Genomic DNA, 19,260 nt, shown 5'->3' on the forward strand with positions numbered 1-19,260 from the left:
AATACTCTAAAAGCTAGCACAATAATAGTGTCATGACTGTTATTTATGGTGCTATAAGGAAATATTCTGGAGTGTTCTGTGTAAATGTATGTATTATGTATTGACTTAATATTATTCAATTCTTTTAATTTCTTGTGTAACGTCTTAAACATACCTTAAATATAGCTAAGTAACACGTCTCTTCATCTGATTTTAGTTCGTTTTTATTCATTCAGTCTGTTCATACTGAATTTTTGAAAATACCGGCTATGAATTTGGAAATGATTGAAGATTTTCCTAAGCCCTGGTATCTGTTGTTATTGCAGAAATTCATAGTATAATGTTGCTCAGGTCAGCATCATAATATAATCACCCTGTTTTCACATCTTGCCATTAATATTTAATTTACTGATGCTATGAATAATTCATTTGTTCATCTTCTGTATAGTTCATGTTCAGTTGTTTTTTATTTGATTGCACATTAAAGTGTTTCCCTCTCCTTCTGCATTAATTATCTTCATTTTTCATATAAGATAACATTATCAGGTGATTAAGTTGTGGTTTAGTAAATGGCCCTGGGAGGCAATTTGGGCCTCTTGTGTAGAGTGAAAGGATATTTGTTATTCTGCCACAAACAAAGGCAACCTAGACAATTGTGTGCTTTGTGGCAAAGGTTTGGTGAAGGTTCACGTATTTTTGTGATACCCAGGTGTCCACAAACTTTTGGCTTTATTGTGTGACGTTTAACTGCATTGTCATATTTAACTGCAATTTCATTTGGTATTATGGATCAGCAAGTTATCCAGAGGAAAGGCAGTGGCTGGGTTTTTTTGTAGCCCCGCCCACATCCAGGAGCACTGCCTGAAACGCCATTGGTTCAGTAACATCCAGCAGCTGGAACTGAAACCCGATTGGTTCCGAATCCCGGAACGATCGGATCCTCATCTTCGGCTCTCGTGTCCTTCGGGCTTTTGGCGTGCCGTAAAAATAAATGAAAACTTTTTCTTTTCCACGTGCACTTTGTCCTTATTTGTTTGCATTCGGACGCCGCCGAGCGGAAACAGTCTTACAGCGACTGGACATTTGCAGGGTTGTGATGTTATGTTTTTGAGCTATTGTCACCAGCGTGTTGTTATCGCAGTGGATTTGTCATTATTCTGGTGGTGATTTTTTTTTCTGACACAACCGAGGCGTATTTGTAGGAGCAACAAGCTCCTGTAGGATTTATATACGCGCTCTGCGGCTGCTATGTGGAATCAACTAGAAGATCCATCACACTGCTCTGTTCTCATTACATGGAAATGGATCCAGTGTAGCTGGACATTTCTGTTCAAATAGATCCAGGAGATTGCATTCGACACAACGCGTTTTTGTTTATATTTGCTGGACAAACATTTGTTTTATCTTTTGCTGGGAGTGATATCATAACATCGAATTAAAAAAAATGGGAACTCAGGTGACGGGGAGGAAAAGAATTCCGAATCGGGAGAAAGTGTCGGCGGAGGATGATGCTCTGAACCAAATAGCTCGAGAGGTAAGTGCTGATCATGTATAGAAATGACACGTAGGCTGCCCTGGTGCTGTGCTGTGCTGATGTGATGTGATGTGATGTTCAGCAGCGTCACACTGCGCAAAAACCTCCGAACCACGCCGAGCTATTCAATACCATCGGCGCTGCTAAATAACATTGCCGATGAAGACATGCCCTGAGCATTTTGTTCGCTCTTCAGCCTCCATAGCTCACAAAAACCCCCAGCTCAATGGCGAGATCAAGACGCCTTCTTTTTTTCTTTTAATAGCCATGATGAGTGAGTATGAAGATCTATATGGTGTTGGATGACAAAAGACGCTGTTAGGAATCAAAGGGCGCTGTTGTTGGCGTGACCCTCATGACACATGACGTGCGCGCGCTTATGGGAGATTTCCTTGTAAAAGCCGATGAAACGGTTCAGTTGTCAGTCTCTTAGAGTCAACAAATATACACAATAACGTTTCTATCGTATTCAGGAAGCTCCCTGAAAACGTCTATAATGTTGAAAAGGTTCAAGCCAAATTTCAGAGAAGCTGCGAGACTGCTGACGTCAGACGCCTGTGCGTCACACCCGGTCCGTGACGTCAGCAATTCACTAATGTGTAAAAGGAGCATTTATGTAGGCTAATCAAGTCGGCTAGATTGTGTAATTGCCACTGTGGAAATGGGGGGGAAGCATTCATTGTAACGGATGATACGCAGATGTTATGCAAACTACTAAAATATGAGTTCTCGTTGGAAACTTTGAATCATATCCCCAAATATTCAGTTTTTAAGCATATGACTAAAGTACAGTAGGAGCACTGTAGCTGCTCCATATAGCTTTCTTTTTGTGCACTACATAAGAGTGGTGCTATGACATTTCTTATCAGTGTTATACAGAAAACTCTGACATCTTCTTGGCATGGTAGCACAATAAGTAGCATTGCCACATCACAGCTGTAGAGTTCCCCGGTCTGATCCTGAGACAGTTCCTGTCTGTGTGAAGCTCCACATGTTCTCCTGTGTCTGAGGGATCTCTATGCAATCTTTGGCTTTCCATTTACAGGAGTAAAGCTAGATGTAGTTCCTGAACTGTTGTGGCCCATCTCCCTCAATGTTCAACATGTTATGCATTCAGAGATGCCTTTTTGCTAGCCACGGTTGTAAAGAGTGATCATTTGAGTTACCCTAGCCCTTGTCAGCTGGAACCACTGTGGCCGTTCTCCTCTGACCTCTATCGTAAACAAGGCATTTCCGCCTGCAGGGCTGCTGCTGAACACTTTGTGGTTTTAACACCTTTCTGTGTAGATGTGAAATCAGTAGGATATGGAATACTCTGACAAGCCCATCTGGCAACAACAACAACCATGCCATGGTCAAATACAGTAGGATCACATTTTTGCCTAATTGATGACTGTACCCACATGATTTTAGGCATCCTTCACTGTGCATATGACAAAAAACCTCTTGAATCTTGAATCTCATGATTGGCTGAATAGATAATTGCATGAATGAGCAGAGGTATAGTTGTTCCTAATAAAGCAGTCAGTGGTTAAATGAAGTGACTAGTGGCTATGGAATGTAAAATCTCTCACCTCCCAGAAAGTGTTAGCGTCTCTGTTTTTATAGAACACATCAAACGGAAAGTACTACAATGCAAGTACATGGTATGAATTAAAGTATTTTTAGCTTAAAGGCTTCTTTCATGTACATTATCTCACATCATCAAACTTAATCTAACATGGGAAAATGCTGATGTTGCCCATGATTCTCCTGACATGCTGTGACCTTTAAAGTTAATGGCCTACATCTGGAAAGCATTTCCTCAGTGCCAAACCCACACAGGGATTTTTCGCCTAAGACAACACTCTCCTGCAACTTGTCTGCTATATTCTGTCTTAAATTTACATTCAGTTAACTTTAACTGGCTACATAGAAGAAAAATATCTCAGCATAGAAGAAAGTTCAAGAACATTATAGAAAGACTGAGAATTAACAGTGGCTTCAGGGCCTCTGGTGTTGTGTGTCCTCATAAAACTCTAGATCCCCAATCTCTGCTCCTCGGGACCGTTCCCAGAGGAAAAGCTAGAAAGAAGCATGCTTTAAGGTATTCACTAAAGCTGTTCTTGCAGTCGAGTTTCAGGACAGAATTTAAAGTGGTGAGCTGTACTACAGGTTCCAGTAATAACTTCTGGAATTCAGGCCATGACTGATTAGCAGAGAATGTTTTTGTTTCACAAAACAGGGCATGATAATAACTAGTCTAACTGGTAACATGGTGACAGTAATAATAACTGGTAGAACTTGAAACGTGACACTAATGATAACTTTATTTACGGTTAATTGCAGAACTGTTTCTGTTCTCACTATTTGGAGATCTTTACACATGCTTCTTTGAGTTATTTTACATTATTTTGAATTGCTTCATTACCAACAATACATCTCAATTACCTGTTGGTACTTGTGTCCATAGCTGTTACTTCATTTCTACCAAAAACTGTGACGAAGGAGCATTTTAGTCCTTTATTTTGTTCAGATCTCTCACCTACGCATCTATGCGCTTTGCTCAGACAGTCCTAGAGCTTCATGCTAATACCATCAACACCGTCATGCTCCTTACCTTGTAGATTACTGACTATCCAAGATGATTCTCTGCTGAGAGATTGCGTGTCTGCACTTTTTACATGAATTTCTGATTTATACGATGTTGAATATCACTGGCGAGGAAAAAAAAGCGAAAACCTAAAGGTTATCACATAGGTTGAATGCAGTTTTGTTCTCATATTGAACATCACTGTATCTGTGCTCTGCGATGGACTGGCGACCTGTCCAGGGTGTATCCCTGCATTTCACCCAATGTGTTTCCAGCAGAAACCCGTGACCCTAATTAGGAATAAAGCGGGTATAGACAGTGGATGGATGGATGGATGGATGGATGGATGTATCTGTGCTAGCGAGTCAGCACACCACACAACTGCTGTCTTCTCTTGGCAAGGAAAATTCAGCCCCAGCCCACACCAACACACCTTAATTGCTAAGCACATGATTAACATTCATTATGAGTGTATTTAAAGGGTGGAGTTTCTCTGTGTAACTAATGACACAATCTGTCAGTTTTCTATAAACAAAAAAGAACCATGAATATGTAGCTGAATGCTATAATATTTTTGGATATTTTTCTATTATTATTATTATTATTTTAACATTGAGATTTAAAATCTCTTTTGCAAGCTTGTCCTGGCCAAAATAAGCAGCAGCACACTTTAACAAATAGCAGCATACAAGCATCCACACAAACATCATAGAAATAAATCAGATTCCTATATAATAAAATGTATAATAAATATAAGAAAAAGAATATAAAAATATAATAAAAAGAATCAGTATCACTGCATAGCCATATATAGCAGATGCTTCTGTCACCAAGCCATTTATAATCACTTTAAAAGCATCCAAAGTGATCAGCTCCTTAAGTTTCAGCTCATTTTCCAAATGCAGGATTATTACAGAACCAGAATCACTTCTTTTCTTGGAAGTCATTTCCAGTTTCCCAAAAATTTAAGGCAGAATTATACCTTGTATTTAAAAGGAATCTTATACAATGGCCTTTGTTTTTTATATAGTTTTGTCCTGAATAAATTTCACATGACAGATGTTTACATGTAGTCCACAAGACAAATTAATAACCAAATTTACACACATTAAACAGTTCCCATAAGTTTACATATCACTGATTTTTAATACTGGGGGTTTGTTACCTGGAAGACTGTGTTTATGTTTTCGGATAGTTCTTCCCGAGTCCCTTATTTATCCTGAGCAGTTAAACTGCCCACTGTTCTTCAGAAAAACCCTTCAGGTCCTGCACATTCTTTGCTTTTCTGGCATCTTCTTGCATCGTTGACCCCTTTCCGGCAGAGGCTGTATGATTTTGACATCTATCTTTTTACAGTGAGGACAACTGAGGGACTTGTGCACAACTATTACAAAAAATACAAACATTTATGATACATTAAGAGCTAGGGGGGTGTAAACTTTTGAACAGAGTGGTTAGAGTAAATTGTTATTATTTTGTTATCTGGGAAACATGTAAATATGTAATGTAATGTAATTTGATAATGATTATTTTTAAACAAAATAATAACTTAAACTGAGCATCCTGTTTAAAAGTTTACACCCCCCTGGATCATGATGCCCACTTGAGCATCAGTGAATGTTTTTAGCTTTTATAATAGTTGTGTACGAGTCCCTCAGTTGCCCTTTCTGATTACATGACTTTGGTTGAAAAGGGTTCAAATATGCAGAAGTAGTAAGAGGGATTATTAAAATTTTGCCGATTCAGCAAGGGGGATGTAAACGTATAACCCTAACTGTATACAAGACATGCCTTTTAACTTAATACATTCTATAAAAAGTGTAGACTCCTGTATTTGGTATTTCTAAAAGATACTTTATGCTTGTAGCTCTTCAAAGCAGGAAATATGAGTCTGTTTTGACTGATTATTGCTTTCACGTCGAAATTTACCTAAAAAAGCGTATTGTGGTAACACGTCCAAATCAATTCTACAACAAATAACTATAAATGGATAAATACTAGCATTTTGTAATCCCTGGCAAATCACTGCGGAATAAGAGGAATAAAACACCTCAGTGTGGACTGTGTTAGGAAAATAATCCATGATTGGAAACTAAAAGCCCAAATTCCCAAATTCAGGCTTTAAACTTAATACTAAAGTAAAGTATGTACACTGTAGCTGCTCTCTGGAGCTTTATTTCCTCTTTTTGTATAGGGATGTGGCGTGTATTTGCCATGGTGCGATGACAATTGAAACTTTGTATTACTGTTACATGTCCAAATCCAAGTCCATTAAATTTAAGTGTAAATGGCTAATTAGTGCTTTATGTAATAAATATAAAGAAAACTTCAGTGTGTTTTAGGAAAATAATCCATGACGCATGGTGGTGTAATGCAGCCTGACAGGAAGCAAAAGGTTTTTTAGCTAAAGCAGGGAAAATACTGAACACTTCATTGGTGTGTTTGGAGTCCTTGAGCCACATCTGGTTGCATTACTGTCATCCACAGTTCTTTCATTACCCCAACTTTGTAAAAATTGATTTATTTTTATTTCAATTGAAAGGATTCCCAGATGTTTATGCTAGGCATGTGTTTCGGTTAGGATCTCGCAGCTGCTGGAATTTGCAGTGCTTGCAGTCATGACGTATTCTATTTATTCAGGTCAATTCAATTTTATTTGTACAGCACTTTTAACGATGGATATTGTCTCAAAGCAGCGGTACAGGAATATAAAAATTCATATGTAACTCTAATGAGCCAGAGGCAACGTTAGCAAGGAAAAACTCCCTGAGGCGATATGAGGAAGAAACCTTTGAGAGGAAGCAGACTCGAAAGGGAACCTCATCCTCATCTGGTGACACCAGAGCGTGTGATTATAAATCATTTCCTGTAGATAACTGATTATAGTCAAGGGCAAATGTGTAACCAGGAGCTTTTTACATATAAGTATGAGCATCAGTGTAATTTCTGAATTAGTTTTAACATAAAGTCCTACTTGCTGAAGACATCAGCAATTATGGAGATCTGAGCACAAAAACTACCACAGAAACAGAAGTTCAAAGCCGGCTACATGGTCAAGTGGTGCCATGGTCGAGTTCTCTCATCTAGTAGATCTGTATATTTCCAGGTAGTCTATGTGAGGCCATCCTCAGTGTTTCTCTCATATATTTCTCTATCTTCCTGTGTTCTATTGTCGCTGCCTTTTGAACACAGTCTGGTCATTCAGAAATGCTCTGAAGTGTAAACAGAGAGACTTTCACTCTACTGTGTTTATACTGGACTTGGCTCCTTGGCTTGTGCAGCAGATCCAGAACATGGCTGGAGCTAGTTGGAACTTTTCAGTAGTTTATAACCCCCTTCAGCCATGTTTACTGCATCGCAGACAGATGAGACCAGCTGCAGGATTTTTTCCAAATGTTTGTATCTAGTTTCAAGAGATGAGCCATGCATGTGGAAACAGTTTACAAGTGACCAGATATTTTTTTCCACAGTTGCACATCTATAGTTATTGATTTATAGCTAACCTTTGGCTTAAGAAGAACACATTTTAACATAGGAGTACAATGCTACAGATCTGTCAAAAGATGAAAGCCCCACCCCCTCCCCTCATCTAGCGTTAGGAATATCTCATCTTCTTGATATTCCTGTTTGAAATATGCTCTGACGTAGCCTTTGCTTATTTCGTCAAGGTAAATGGAGAATGTTCCTTAATGTGAAATAAATTATATCAGTGTATGCTTGATGTAACTAATATTGGACAAGTATGTAATTAACATCATCCATCCATCCATCCATCCATTTCTACACAGGGAGCCTTGGAGCACACACCCATTCACACATGACAGACAATTTAGGAATGCCAATCAGCCCACAAAGTAGGACTTTGGACCGGGAAGGAAACCAAAGTACACAGAAGAAACCCCAGAAACACAGGAAGAATGCATGTTGGATAGATGATGTTAATTACATGCTTGTCCAATGTTAGTTACATCGAGCATACACTGATATAATTTATTTCACATTAAGGAACATTCTCCACACACACACACACACAGGGCAGAGGTGGGAACCAAACATCCAACCCTGGAGGTGTGAGGCACACATGCTCACCACTAAATCACCACACCCCCTAATTAACATCAATTAATTATATTAGGGATGGCAAATATTTGTACCATAATATTTGTACAATTCACCTGAATTTCTTTACAAATTCTGGCCTGATTTTGCTGCAGCAATACAAAATCTTGGATTGTGAGTTAAAATCTGTGGTTTAACAATGTTTTGGCAGTGCCACAAAGAGTAAAATCTTGGTGTGATTTCTGCTACATAACTCATCTCAAAGCCACCTATAGGCAGGGGCGGACTTAACCAATAAGCAAGGTAAGCAGCCGCTTAGGGCCCCAGGGAATTAGGGATACCAAGAAGCCTGTATAAATCATATAGTACTTATTAATTTTCTATCATATATTGTATGGTCTGTCCATAACCATTAAGATTTTAACGTTATTATTACATCTTTTCAAATGCGAGCCCCCCCCCCCATGGTTCATGAATAGTGGTACGTTCCTATCGTACTGCACATGTGCGAGGTGTGAGCGGTTCAGAGACTGTCAGATGAGAGTAGAGCAGAGGAAGAGTTAGAGCATGCAAGAGTGAGGATTTTATACATTTGGAACAAATTTAGAAATAATCACTGAAATGCAGCTACGCCCGTGGAGCTGAGAAAAGGAGGAGAAAAGAGGATATAAAAAAGAATGTGGCTAAACTCCCCAAAGTCACTAATTTTTTCTCACAAACTCCCACAGTTAGTGCTGTAGACCCCCACCCCCACCCCGCTAACCCTAACCCTAGCTTGGATTTACTTATACTATTTTCCAGTATCTTTTTCTCACTTAAACAGGCTGTGTACACTGTGTAGTTGCTAATGTAAACCTGATATATGCAAATGACCTCTGCCCTCTATTCCGATTAACTGTTCTCTTTACATGTAAAATGAGACACAGTAAGCCCCGCTGGTTAATGTGTAGCATGGTAAAGAATGGTATCTCCGCAATAAGAGCCAGATGAGTAGAACTCTAACCATGTGCATTTCATTCTCCTGTCCCTTTAGTGAAATCCATCACTAAATTAAAGACTTCCTACCTTGGCAGTTCCCATATACTTGTGGTTTAAGATCTTCACATACAAAGGAGATTCTTAAGTGTGAGTATGGGATTGTGTAGTAAGCCGGACATAATGGCATCTTCTTGATGATCTTTTAGAATGAGAATTGAATGTTTAGTGGAATGGTTTTTGGAGATGGAAACATCAGGGTTGAGGAAAGTAGGTACTTAATTAAATGTTTGGGGTACTGTAAAAAATGACTTAATTAAAATTATATATATATTAATTATAGGTATATTTAATGTTAAGGTTACTGTAACAGAACAAAAATAAAACTATGAAATTTAACCAGTTTAATGATGACATACCTTAACATGCTCATTTAGATTTGACGGCAAATGCCATTTCTATCAAAAACAAATGAACACAGCTGTGTGCAGTTTCGTTTGACTTTGCAGACGTTGAGTGAATCTGATTTTTATCTAAGTTCAAAAAGTGAAAGCAGTTGGGTAGCAGAAAAATAGATATTGAGATTTGTAGCAAGTAGTTTCAGGTCAAAGTAGGTCAAAATGAAAATGTAAGAAGTAAAAAATATGTGTTTCTTCCCCTCATTAAGTTTATTTGAGTAAAAGTACTTAAGTATTTAACTTCAGTAAGATTTGAGTCAAGAACAAATCAACAAAATAGTACTTAAGTACAGTCATGAAGTGCAGTTACTGAAGTGATGAGTGTTTTTCACCCCCCACCCTTAAAACCACCCGTAAATCTATTCAGTCATTCTAACTACATCTGAGCAATAGCACCATGTGTTACAGACTCAGTGTTACTGTTCACCACGAAGATCCTGTGTGAATTAGGATCCCGTGTAGGAATTATAAATAAAGTGCCTGAGAACGTACATTTACAAGCAAACTGGCTCATGTGAATTACAACTTTGCAGTTGTGCGACCACGCTGTGGCTGTACAGGAAAAGAAATGGGAGTGTGTCATTTTCTAAATTTAACATTTGTCTTAGTCACACATGTTGAGTTCATGGAACATTTGACCAAATTTGCATTCATTACTTGTTCCACCTCTTGGCTCTCTCATTTTCTGACTTGTGACTCGTATGGCAGAAAACACACACCTTAAAGTGGTGCATAAGAGCAAGGCATTATGGAATGTAGTTTTTCTTTAAACAGGCAGAAACACACTGAGGAATAGGCGTGGTGGTTTTGGCTGGTAAATGGGAAAAGGTCAGGCAGGTCTTCATTGGGCAGAGAATAAATGCCAGTGGGAGAGGAAGAAAATACACATAAGCCTGGCTACACTGCAGCAGAAGGAGACTGCCAAGTCTCTACTTACTGACCTGGATCATTAAGCCTCTAGACAGCGTTAACATCCTGTGACGACAGTCCAGTAAACACTTTAATGTCCAGTGGATGAATGGCAGGCCAGCCATCTATCTGACGGATCCTAATGCATTTCTCTGTGAGGTTTGTTAAGGCTAGAACAGCGTAACCTTTAATGAAATATTTTTGAACAGTGTTTTCTTTATAGTCTTATATGGTCATTATCCATCTGCATGCTCACATAGAGTAATACTGTAGTCCATTGTGTGTGTGTGTGTGTGTGTGTGAGAGAGATTGGGGGATGGTAGGATAAGCTTTAAGCCGCTGCTTAGTACTTGGTACATAGAGGTGGAAAGGAGGAAGTGAAGCATTATGGGACCTTATGACATTTTAAGAGTGGATTACACTGGATCGCTGGTGTTTGGGATGTGCGTGTGTGTCAGAGTGTGTGTGATCTCCTAGTACTCTTAGATCTCCCCACTTCACTGGAAATTTTAGCAGCCTTAGTGTATAAGATATTTGTTCTGACCTAATGATCATACAGTTTCACTTTATTAGATACAACTAGATTACACCTACATTCAATACTTACCATTTAGGTCACCTTATAGATTTATAATTTCTGATTGTAGTCAAAGATTGTATTTTAGGAGGAAGTCGTAAAAGAGATTAAAAAGTGAAGCTGGAATGTCCCTCTAGTGGTTGGGTGCAGTGCATTATTAATCCCGGCGCATTGCCATGTTAGTGAATAGCCAAATTTACATTTTAAGCAAAATGTAGTGCAAATTATTTTGTCAGTAGTGTTCTCTAATATTTCTTCCCTTCATAATAATTCATTTTAGAGGATTTATAAAATCTGTGGCATTTCAGGGGTGGGCTGAAAAGACAGTCTAGTCTCATGAGTGCACAAACACGCACCTGAAGCTCTTATTGAGACTAAAACTTCATTTCACAATCTTTGTACCAAAGATTTACAGTTATTTGCAGTTTGTTTCCAATATGATGCCTAAGATAGATTTTTAGCTAGTTGGCTATTTGATGGATAACATTAGCAACCTTGAAAGGAAGTCAAAATCTGCAATTTGCTATTCATCTTCCATCCCGTCATTGGAGCCAATTTCATGTCAAAGGATCACAGTTGAGTGAATACAGTATATTCCTTAGCACAGCAAAATGCTATCATTCCATTCCCTACATCACCCCCATGATAGTCATATAGCATTGAACTAATAGTCAGCAAACTCTAGTAGTTTTCAATATCGCCAAACAAGCAAGACTAGCTGCTATTTTTACTCCACTGAAGATTAATGAATCTATTAGTGAATCTGCTGTGAATCTGAATTTTTATCCTTTTTTTTCCATTTTGCTGCAAACATGTGGCTAGCTACACCTGATGAACATTATAAATAAATAATAAGCACATAAGCAGAAATTGCCATCTCACAGGTCTGTGTTCTCCAGGTTGATCATGAGTGTGTGTTGATCTGTGCATGAAGATTCACATCATTCTCATAACTTATTTTTTCTTCAGGGTTCTCTGCAGGGTTTGTTTCTTCAGGGATTCTTTCTCCTCTCAAAAACAGGATGGTATGAAGACTGGCTTCACTAAATTGCCCCTAGGTGTGAATGAGTGTGTGAATGTGGCATGCTATACAGGGTGCTTTCCTTACTCACAGCCAGTGTTCCCCTGGACAGGCTCTGGATTAACCTGATGAGGATGAAACAGTTACTGAAGATGGATGGATGGATGCTTTGTATTTAGTGTACTAGAAGAGTGCATTTGGATTGCGACTGCAAAAAAGTCACAGTTAGAGGTTTTTACTCTCCTGGATGGGAGTGGGAAGTCAGATATAAAGCTCACAGGACAGAGTGTGTCGGATGCATCACAGTTGCTCTGGTTTAAATAATTTGTGTATATACTGTGAGGCAAATAAGTATTCAACACATCAATTAAACACAGTTCCACTGCAGCAAAGGCCCACCCCAGAAGGCTCCATTATTGAAGAATAGGCATGTTGAATCTTGTTTAAAGTTTTCTACACAACATTTGGAGAAGCCTGTGAATTACAGGAGGATTGGAACCTTCTGGGGTGAACATGTATGGGGGCTGTATTGTTTGCTCTTTGACAATTTGTACCTGCTGCCTCTAAGTATATCTGGAGCTCTTTTTTTGAGTGGTCCTTAGCTCTTGGTCTACTCTTCTGACTAACCTTCAGACTCCCTGATGAGAAATCTTGTGAGCTCTTGTGCATGGCCAGTTGATGGTGGAGTGATGTTCCTTCCACTTGAAGATAATGGTCCCAGTGGTGTTTACAGGAACATGTAGGAGTTGTGAAATCCATCAGTAATCAGTGTTGCGTCTTGGGAGAGTTCTTTGCCTATATCTATCATGAGATGTTTGTATACTTGCATTCAGTGGCGGCTAATGCCGAGGTCACACTGCATGATTTTCAAAGTGGTCGGATCACTGTTGTTTTCACACTGCGCGACCGCATTCAGTTGCTGCTGTGTTGACATTGCATGATAGATCGGCGACAGGAGGTTTCACGCTGCATGACTTCACAATAGGAAGAATCGCCGACAACTCTATCTGGTATGCAAACTGCGTTTTATAATGAAACGTACGCGAGAAATAATAAGAAAATAACGCAAGATCACACGAGTTCTTGGTCTGTGCGGGGAACAAAGATTGTGTGTTCTGCATAATTGAACAAATTAATAATTTTGCAATGTGCTGCTGCGGCTGGTCAAGCAAATGTTTTTGCTTTATTCTGTTTGATGCTATTGTAAAGCTTATTTATTCGGATATAACTATACTTAAGACATTTTTTCTGATAAAATCCTATAAGCTCTATTAAACCATAATATTTTGCTCCAACCGAAGCCATGCTTGCTGATATTGTGGTTTAATAGACTCCTCCCCGAACTGCCCGCTGTCCTTTATCTTGCTCTCTCATTGGCTGTAGGTTATCACAGATGTATTTTTCAGTCAGAACTCCTTTCACACTGGATGACTTTGAGTCGCCAACAGGTCTAGATATTTAGCATGCCAAATATTTCACGGGCGTCGACTCACTCAGATCGAGTTTTTTGTAATTCACACTGCGTGATTGTGACAAAACTAGTCGGCGACTGAAAATCAGGGCTAAAATCATGCAGTGTGAAAGCCTTTTTCTATCCTATCGACATAAATTAATACAGCTGATTCTCATTTGTACTACTCATTAACATCAGATGTTGCTTTACCTTGTCTTGGTGTACAGCTTTTCTTAGTGTGTCCAATACTTTTTTCCTGTGTCATTCCATTTTATTAAATCTAACTTTTTTATTAATTTTAATATTATGATTTTCTTATCTGTGTAGATTAATAACAATATCTGGTCAAAATCCTCATATGATTGTTGATCGGAGGATCAGGGTTTAAGCCCCAGCACCACCAAGCTCCACTGTTAGGCCCTGCAAGGCCCTTAACCCTCTCTGCTCCAGGGGCATTGTATTATAGCTGCCCCTGTGCTCTGACCCCAACTTGGGATATACGAAGAAAAGAATTCCACTGTGCTGTAATGTATGTGTGGTGATAATAAATGCTTCATGCCCTCAGTTCAGTTCAGTGATTGCTGCATTGGAAGTGTGTTTAATAAAAAAAAATTGATGCCTTGAATACTTATTTCCCCCCACTGTAATCTGTGGACACCAATTAAACCACATACTAACACTAATAAATTGATGGTGGTCACAAACACAAATAATAACTCTGGGAGCTGGAAGAATTGGCCAAAGTTACTGTGGGAATCGTCAGGATTTGGTCAGAATTCCTTTGGGGGGAAAAAACGGTCCCAAGAACAATTCCTAGTTCAAGACCTTGATGGTGCCGTTTTTATGCTTTGGTCTCGTTGGTTTCTCTGCTGCTAGGCTGATTTGGGCTTTCTTGAATGTTCACGTAGCCGACTTCCATTCCGTGAGCCCTAAAAAATATCCAAATTGTGTTTGAGTAGATATGAGGGAGTCGTCAGTGTTGAATGAGGGAATTGGATTTTGTTTCCAGCACTGTGCTAATGTCAGCAGTCTTCACTATCTTGGAGATAAATTACTGCAGTTTAAAAGGAAATTTGTGTCAGGAAAAGATGAAAAAAAGCATGGTTTGCCAAAAAATTGTGATGAACTCACGATTTCCATGCTATAAATTGTCTTCTGCAGGCTCACTCTTGCTGGATAAACATCATCTCACCAGCACCAGCATGGTAAGTGTTAGCTGTGTGTGAAGTAGAATCACAAAGATGCTTGATGTCTCTGGAGAATAACAGAACTCATTATTTTTTGTGTGTGATTGACAATTTTACTACCGCTTGGTTTGGATAGCTAGATGCTGAAAAGGCATTTATTCTCTAATTGATCTCTGTGCCTGGTGTTATTATGTAGTGTAGGATATAACCAACTAAGTAACCTAGCTGCAGTTTTTACTCCTGTGTTGCTGTTCATGGTTCAGTACTGAGTTTGTCTGTATGTCATGTTTGCATTGGTTTCATCCAGATTCTCCAGTTTTACTCTCAGCTACTGAAAACATGCCCCCAGAAATTGCCCTTGGATGAGAATAAGTGTATGTTGCTGTGCAGAACTAGTGATCCAGGGTGTATATCCTGTGTCATGCCCAATATTCTCCACAGCTGATTGCTATAAGACTACACAGGAAACCTGGCTTCCCCTAGAATTTCATCTATTTTATTTATCATTAGTGGAGCTCAATGTGATGGTTTAGTGGTTAGCATGTTTCCCTCATACTTCGGGCATTGGGGGTTTAATTCCTGTGTAAGCAGAGTTTGCATGTTCTCCCAGTGTTTCAGGGGTTTCCTTTGGGTTCTCTGGTTTCCTCCAAGAGTCCAAAGACATGCATAGCTGATTGGCATCTCTAAATTGTCCTTAATGTGTGTGTGATTGTGCCCTGCATTTGGCTGGCACCTGTCCGAGGTGTCCCCTGTATTGTGCCCCCAGTCCTTGGGATAGACTCCAAGATCCCTGTGACCCTGCATACAGTATCCATTATTGAAGATGGATGGAATTCAGTGTTTTAGCAAAACAAATGATCAAGTATCTCACTGCAGCATTGCGCTGTTGGTTTATTTAATTCGAACTGTTTCGTGAGCAGTGCAGCCTGCATAAATATCTACATTAAAACCCCTAAAACAGAACTAACAGACCTTCACCAAATTAGTGTCTAATAAAAATTTCTGTTTCAAATGGGTCAAAGTATTAACACTCATTGGACTTTTAAGCATTGTTTTAAGGTCCAACCTGGACACACAGCGTCACTGGAAGAGAGTAGATGAAGGTATCTTAATGTTTACTGGACAGTGCACTTTGTGTTTGTGTCCCCCATATGCACAAAGATAGACACGTTTACAGCCAACAGTCTGTAAGCAGTCAACTTGTTTTGTTTGATTATTTGCATACATTTCTGAAATGTGTTGTTTTTAAGTCTCACTACCTCCTTCTTCAGCTATAGCTTAGCTGCTTTTCGGCATGAAGTGTCACATTCTGCTAATGTTGCCCTGATTTTAGAAAAATCTTGCTTATACTTAATGCTCATACTAATGAGGAGAGATTGAAAATTAAACACCAGGGCAGGGCAACAGCGAAAAGCTAAACTGGTCCTTTTATGGTACTATCAGATGTGTTTACTGTTAGTCCTAATTCCTGTGAATGAGATGTCATGTATTAGAGCACATTAGACTGAGAAAAATGACTTAGCTAGTGGAATTATTTTGATGTGAGTCAGATTTATCTACTGTTTCTTATTGTAAGATTACAATAAACTAAATATTAGATCATTTCTCAAGCCTATTTCTAGACATATTTTGCTATTTTAAAAGCTTTAAATTTTTCAATAAATTAATTCCTAAAATTAGCAGACTAACCTGCCAATAGAACAAGAAAATTTAAACATTTATTTACTTGTTTGTTTGTTTGTTTGTTTGTTTATTATACATTTATTGTTGTCATTTTTTAATAGGAACTATTAATATATACTATATCGTTTTGATTCTGTTCAAGATATTTCACCTTGCTGTCATTTTATTTGCAGTGTAATAGAAACTTGGCATGCTTTAGTTTTCCTTCCAATCTGATTACAGAAAAAGGGACTTTAATGTTTATGCCACAAATTATTTTGTTTATTTATCCTTCAGTACCATGCTGCTACACTAGCGTTTTTGAGAGGCTGTACAAAGCTGCACTGAGAGTGTTTTCTTTATCCCTCTGATTGTATGTTTTACTTTGTCATGCTGGTATAACCATCAGCTTTCAATGCATGGCTAAAAATAGTTCACTTGCATTTGCAAAATTCTATCGTGGACTTACCGCACTCTCTCATTGGCTACTACCAGGCCATGCTTTTTTAGGTAAGACGTATAAAACAAGCAAACCGGATCCGACGACGACTACAGACTTGTTTCCTTTGGAATGTTTCATAGCTCTAAATTTGCACTGAGAGTTTCCAGAGTCACCCTTGAGCCCAGAGAGGTACTAAAAACAAGCACTTGCTACGCTCACTCACTCACTTTTACCTTAATTCGTCCCTGTGGAACAAGGAGCGTGAGGCTTATTAAGAATTTCCATGACAAAAAATAGGAAACCTGCACTGAAGAGATGATATCAAGTCTATTTGAAGGTAGAAATGTGGCCTCATTACTGAATTCCCTAATTAGGAGGAGTGTATTTTAAGCCATATGACACAGGCTTAAGAAGGACAGAGGAAAGGAAAGAGAATTTGTGCACTGCTTGTAGAGTAACCTGCCCAAAGAGTGTGCTGCGTTTCAGAATTTCCCGAGCTTTCGATTCGTCTCCCCTCCAGCACAGAGAATCCTCTGACACGTTGATACATGCACAGTATTATCCTCACCGCACATTAATCTTTACCAGGCAGGAGATGAAAATGTAAATGATTTGCTGGCTGTTTATGAAAGTGTTCACACCTCCCACCCATGTCTACACTGATAAACAGGTTTTCATTAACATGTTGCTTTTGGATAGAACACTTTCTCTCTTTTATTTTATATTTATATTGTATTAAGTAATACATACTTAAGCTTTGTTATACTGGGTGGGCCATAATTCATATGTGGCTAGATTTAGTTTCAGGTTTCAGAATATTGGTTCCTCTTCTGTCTTTGTAGATGATGTCATTCTTTGTAAGCCATACACACTCATTTGGAATTTAGTTCCTGCTATTTTAGAAAATCAGCACCAACATGTGCAAATTGTTATGATTAGGATGTTGTTGTATCTATATTTCACCAACACAGATACTTAGAGAGTGGATGCAAATGCAGGTCATTTAATCAGAGCTTTCACAAAAAATAGAGACAGTGCAAAATAACAGGAACTAATCACAAAAATAGGAACAGTTTCCAAAAACGGGCACAGCAAACAGACCAGCAGCAAAATCAAGGTCAAGAGAAGGAAAGATAGTTAGTCCAAAAACCAGGTAAACCAAAACCGAAAGTCAGGCTTGGTAAACATCATGGACATGAGAGAACTGAATCTATATGTTAAACACAGGTGACATAATCAGATGGTTGATGGCTGTGATTGTTGCTGGGAGTATGAGTCCAGAGCAGACATGTGTGTAGGCCAGGTGAAGCAGAGTCATGTGATGATGTGACTACGCATATTTATTACACTTCATGCAGCTCATACATGAAATATTCCTTGCACCCTTGACGCTCACGCTTTATAAAGTACGTAACACCTCTCAGATTCCCTGATGATCATTTCCCCTCAGTCTCTGTGACCACAGCAAGTGTCAGCCTGTGTTTAGAGCACTCCCTTTAAAAAACAAGAAAACCAGAATATAGCTCATGTTGCTAGAAATGCAGCCGCAGAGTAACCCAGTGAAAAGGAATGATCCACGACAGCTCAAAGCATCTGTGTGGTCTGGATCCCATTACATGCATGGACATAAAAATATGGCAGTATAATTTGCGGCCGTTCTTTTTTGTGGTATTGTTAAGTCTACTGGGATGGAGTCAAAGCAGTAAATATCAAAGTACCCCTAGTTGCCTGTGATGTTAAACACACACACACACACACACACGTAATTTTATGTCTACATCCATGCTAACTAATTAAAAGAAGACGAAAAAGCCACTATTATATAAGCCTTTTACTGGGGCTTGAACCCTGATCTTGCGAGTAACAACCCAGAGCCTTAAACATTTGAGCTACAAATAATTTTAGACTTAGCATGTAAAAAAGTAGTAGTAAATAGTTTGTTTTTAAAAAATAATAAGGTCTAGTTTCTTTATTTTTAAAAAATGTCCCAACAAATATTGTCCTTGTGGACAATTGCTATGTCTACCTTTTGTCTCTTGTTTTTTTAAATAATAAAGACTAGCTTCTATTTAAAAAACAAAACAAACAACAACAACAACAAAAAAAAAAAATAGAAAACGTCTTCTTGTGGGGACCAGACAAATGTCCCCGCAAATATTCTTGTGGACATTTGCTTGGTCTGTATGCATGCTAACAAATTTTATCTTTAATATCTTAAACATTTTATGTTTTTAATAATAATGTATAGTTTCTCTAAAATTCAATAAATAAATACATTTAATAAATAAATAGTATTTAAACAAAAATGCAGGGACCAGGCAGATGTCCCTGAAAATGTTCTTGTGGACATGTGGTCCCCATAAAGATAAAAACACACACACACACACATACCCCCTGCACAGATGTCCTGGTATATTCTGGTAGTTTTGTGG

At 38.6% G+C, this 19,260-nt stretch overlaps 1 protein-coding gene across 9 annotated transcripts in view; it reads left to right on the forward strand.

The window, feature by feature from the left end:
• The first annotated feature begins 853 nt into the window (after window positions 1–853).
• The window catches only part of lrrfip1b (leucine rich repeat (in FLII) interacting protein 1b), a 49,907-nt gene continuing 31,500 nt past the window's right edge, over window positions 854–19,260 (forward strand). For 2 of the 9 annotated variants that reach the window (XM_058402999.1, XM_058403001.1), the window contains exon 1: window positions 854–1,513. In XM_058402999.1, the coding sequence (XP_058258982.1) occupies window positions 1,424–1,513 (90 nt within the window). In that variant the 5' untranslated portion in view covers window positions 854–1,423. Of the gene's footprint in view, window positions 1,514–10,384; window positions 10,646–19,260 lie in introns of those variants that run through there. The other 7 variants (XM_058403002.1, XM_058403005.1, XM_058403004.1 and 4 more) reach the window with 6 other exon arrangements.

Source organism: Hemibagrus wyckioides, linkage group LG11, assembly GCF_019097595.1.
Source record: "Hemibagrus wyckioides isolate EC202008001 linkage group LG11, SWU_Hwy_1.0, whole genome shotgun sequence".
Taxonomy (NCBI): domain Eukaryota; kingdom Metazoa; phylum Chordata; class Actinopteri; order Siluriformes; family Bagridae; genus Hemibagrus; species Hemibagrus wyckioides.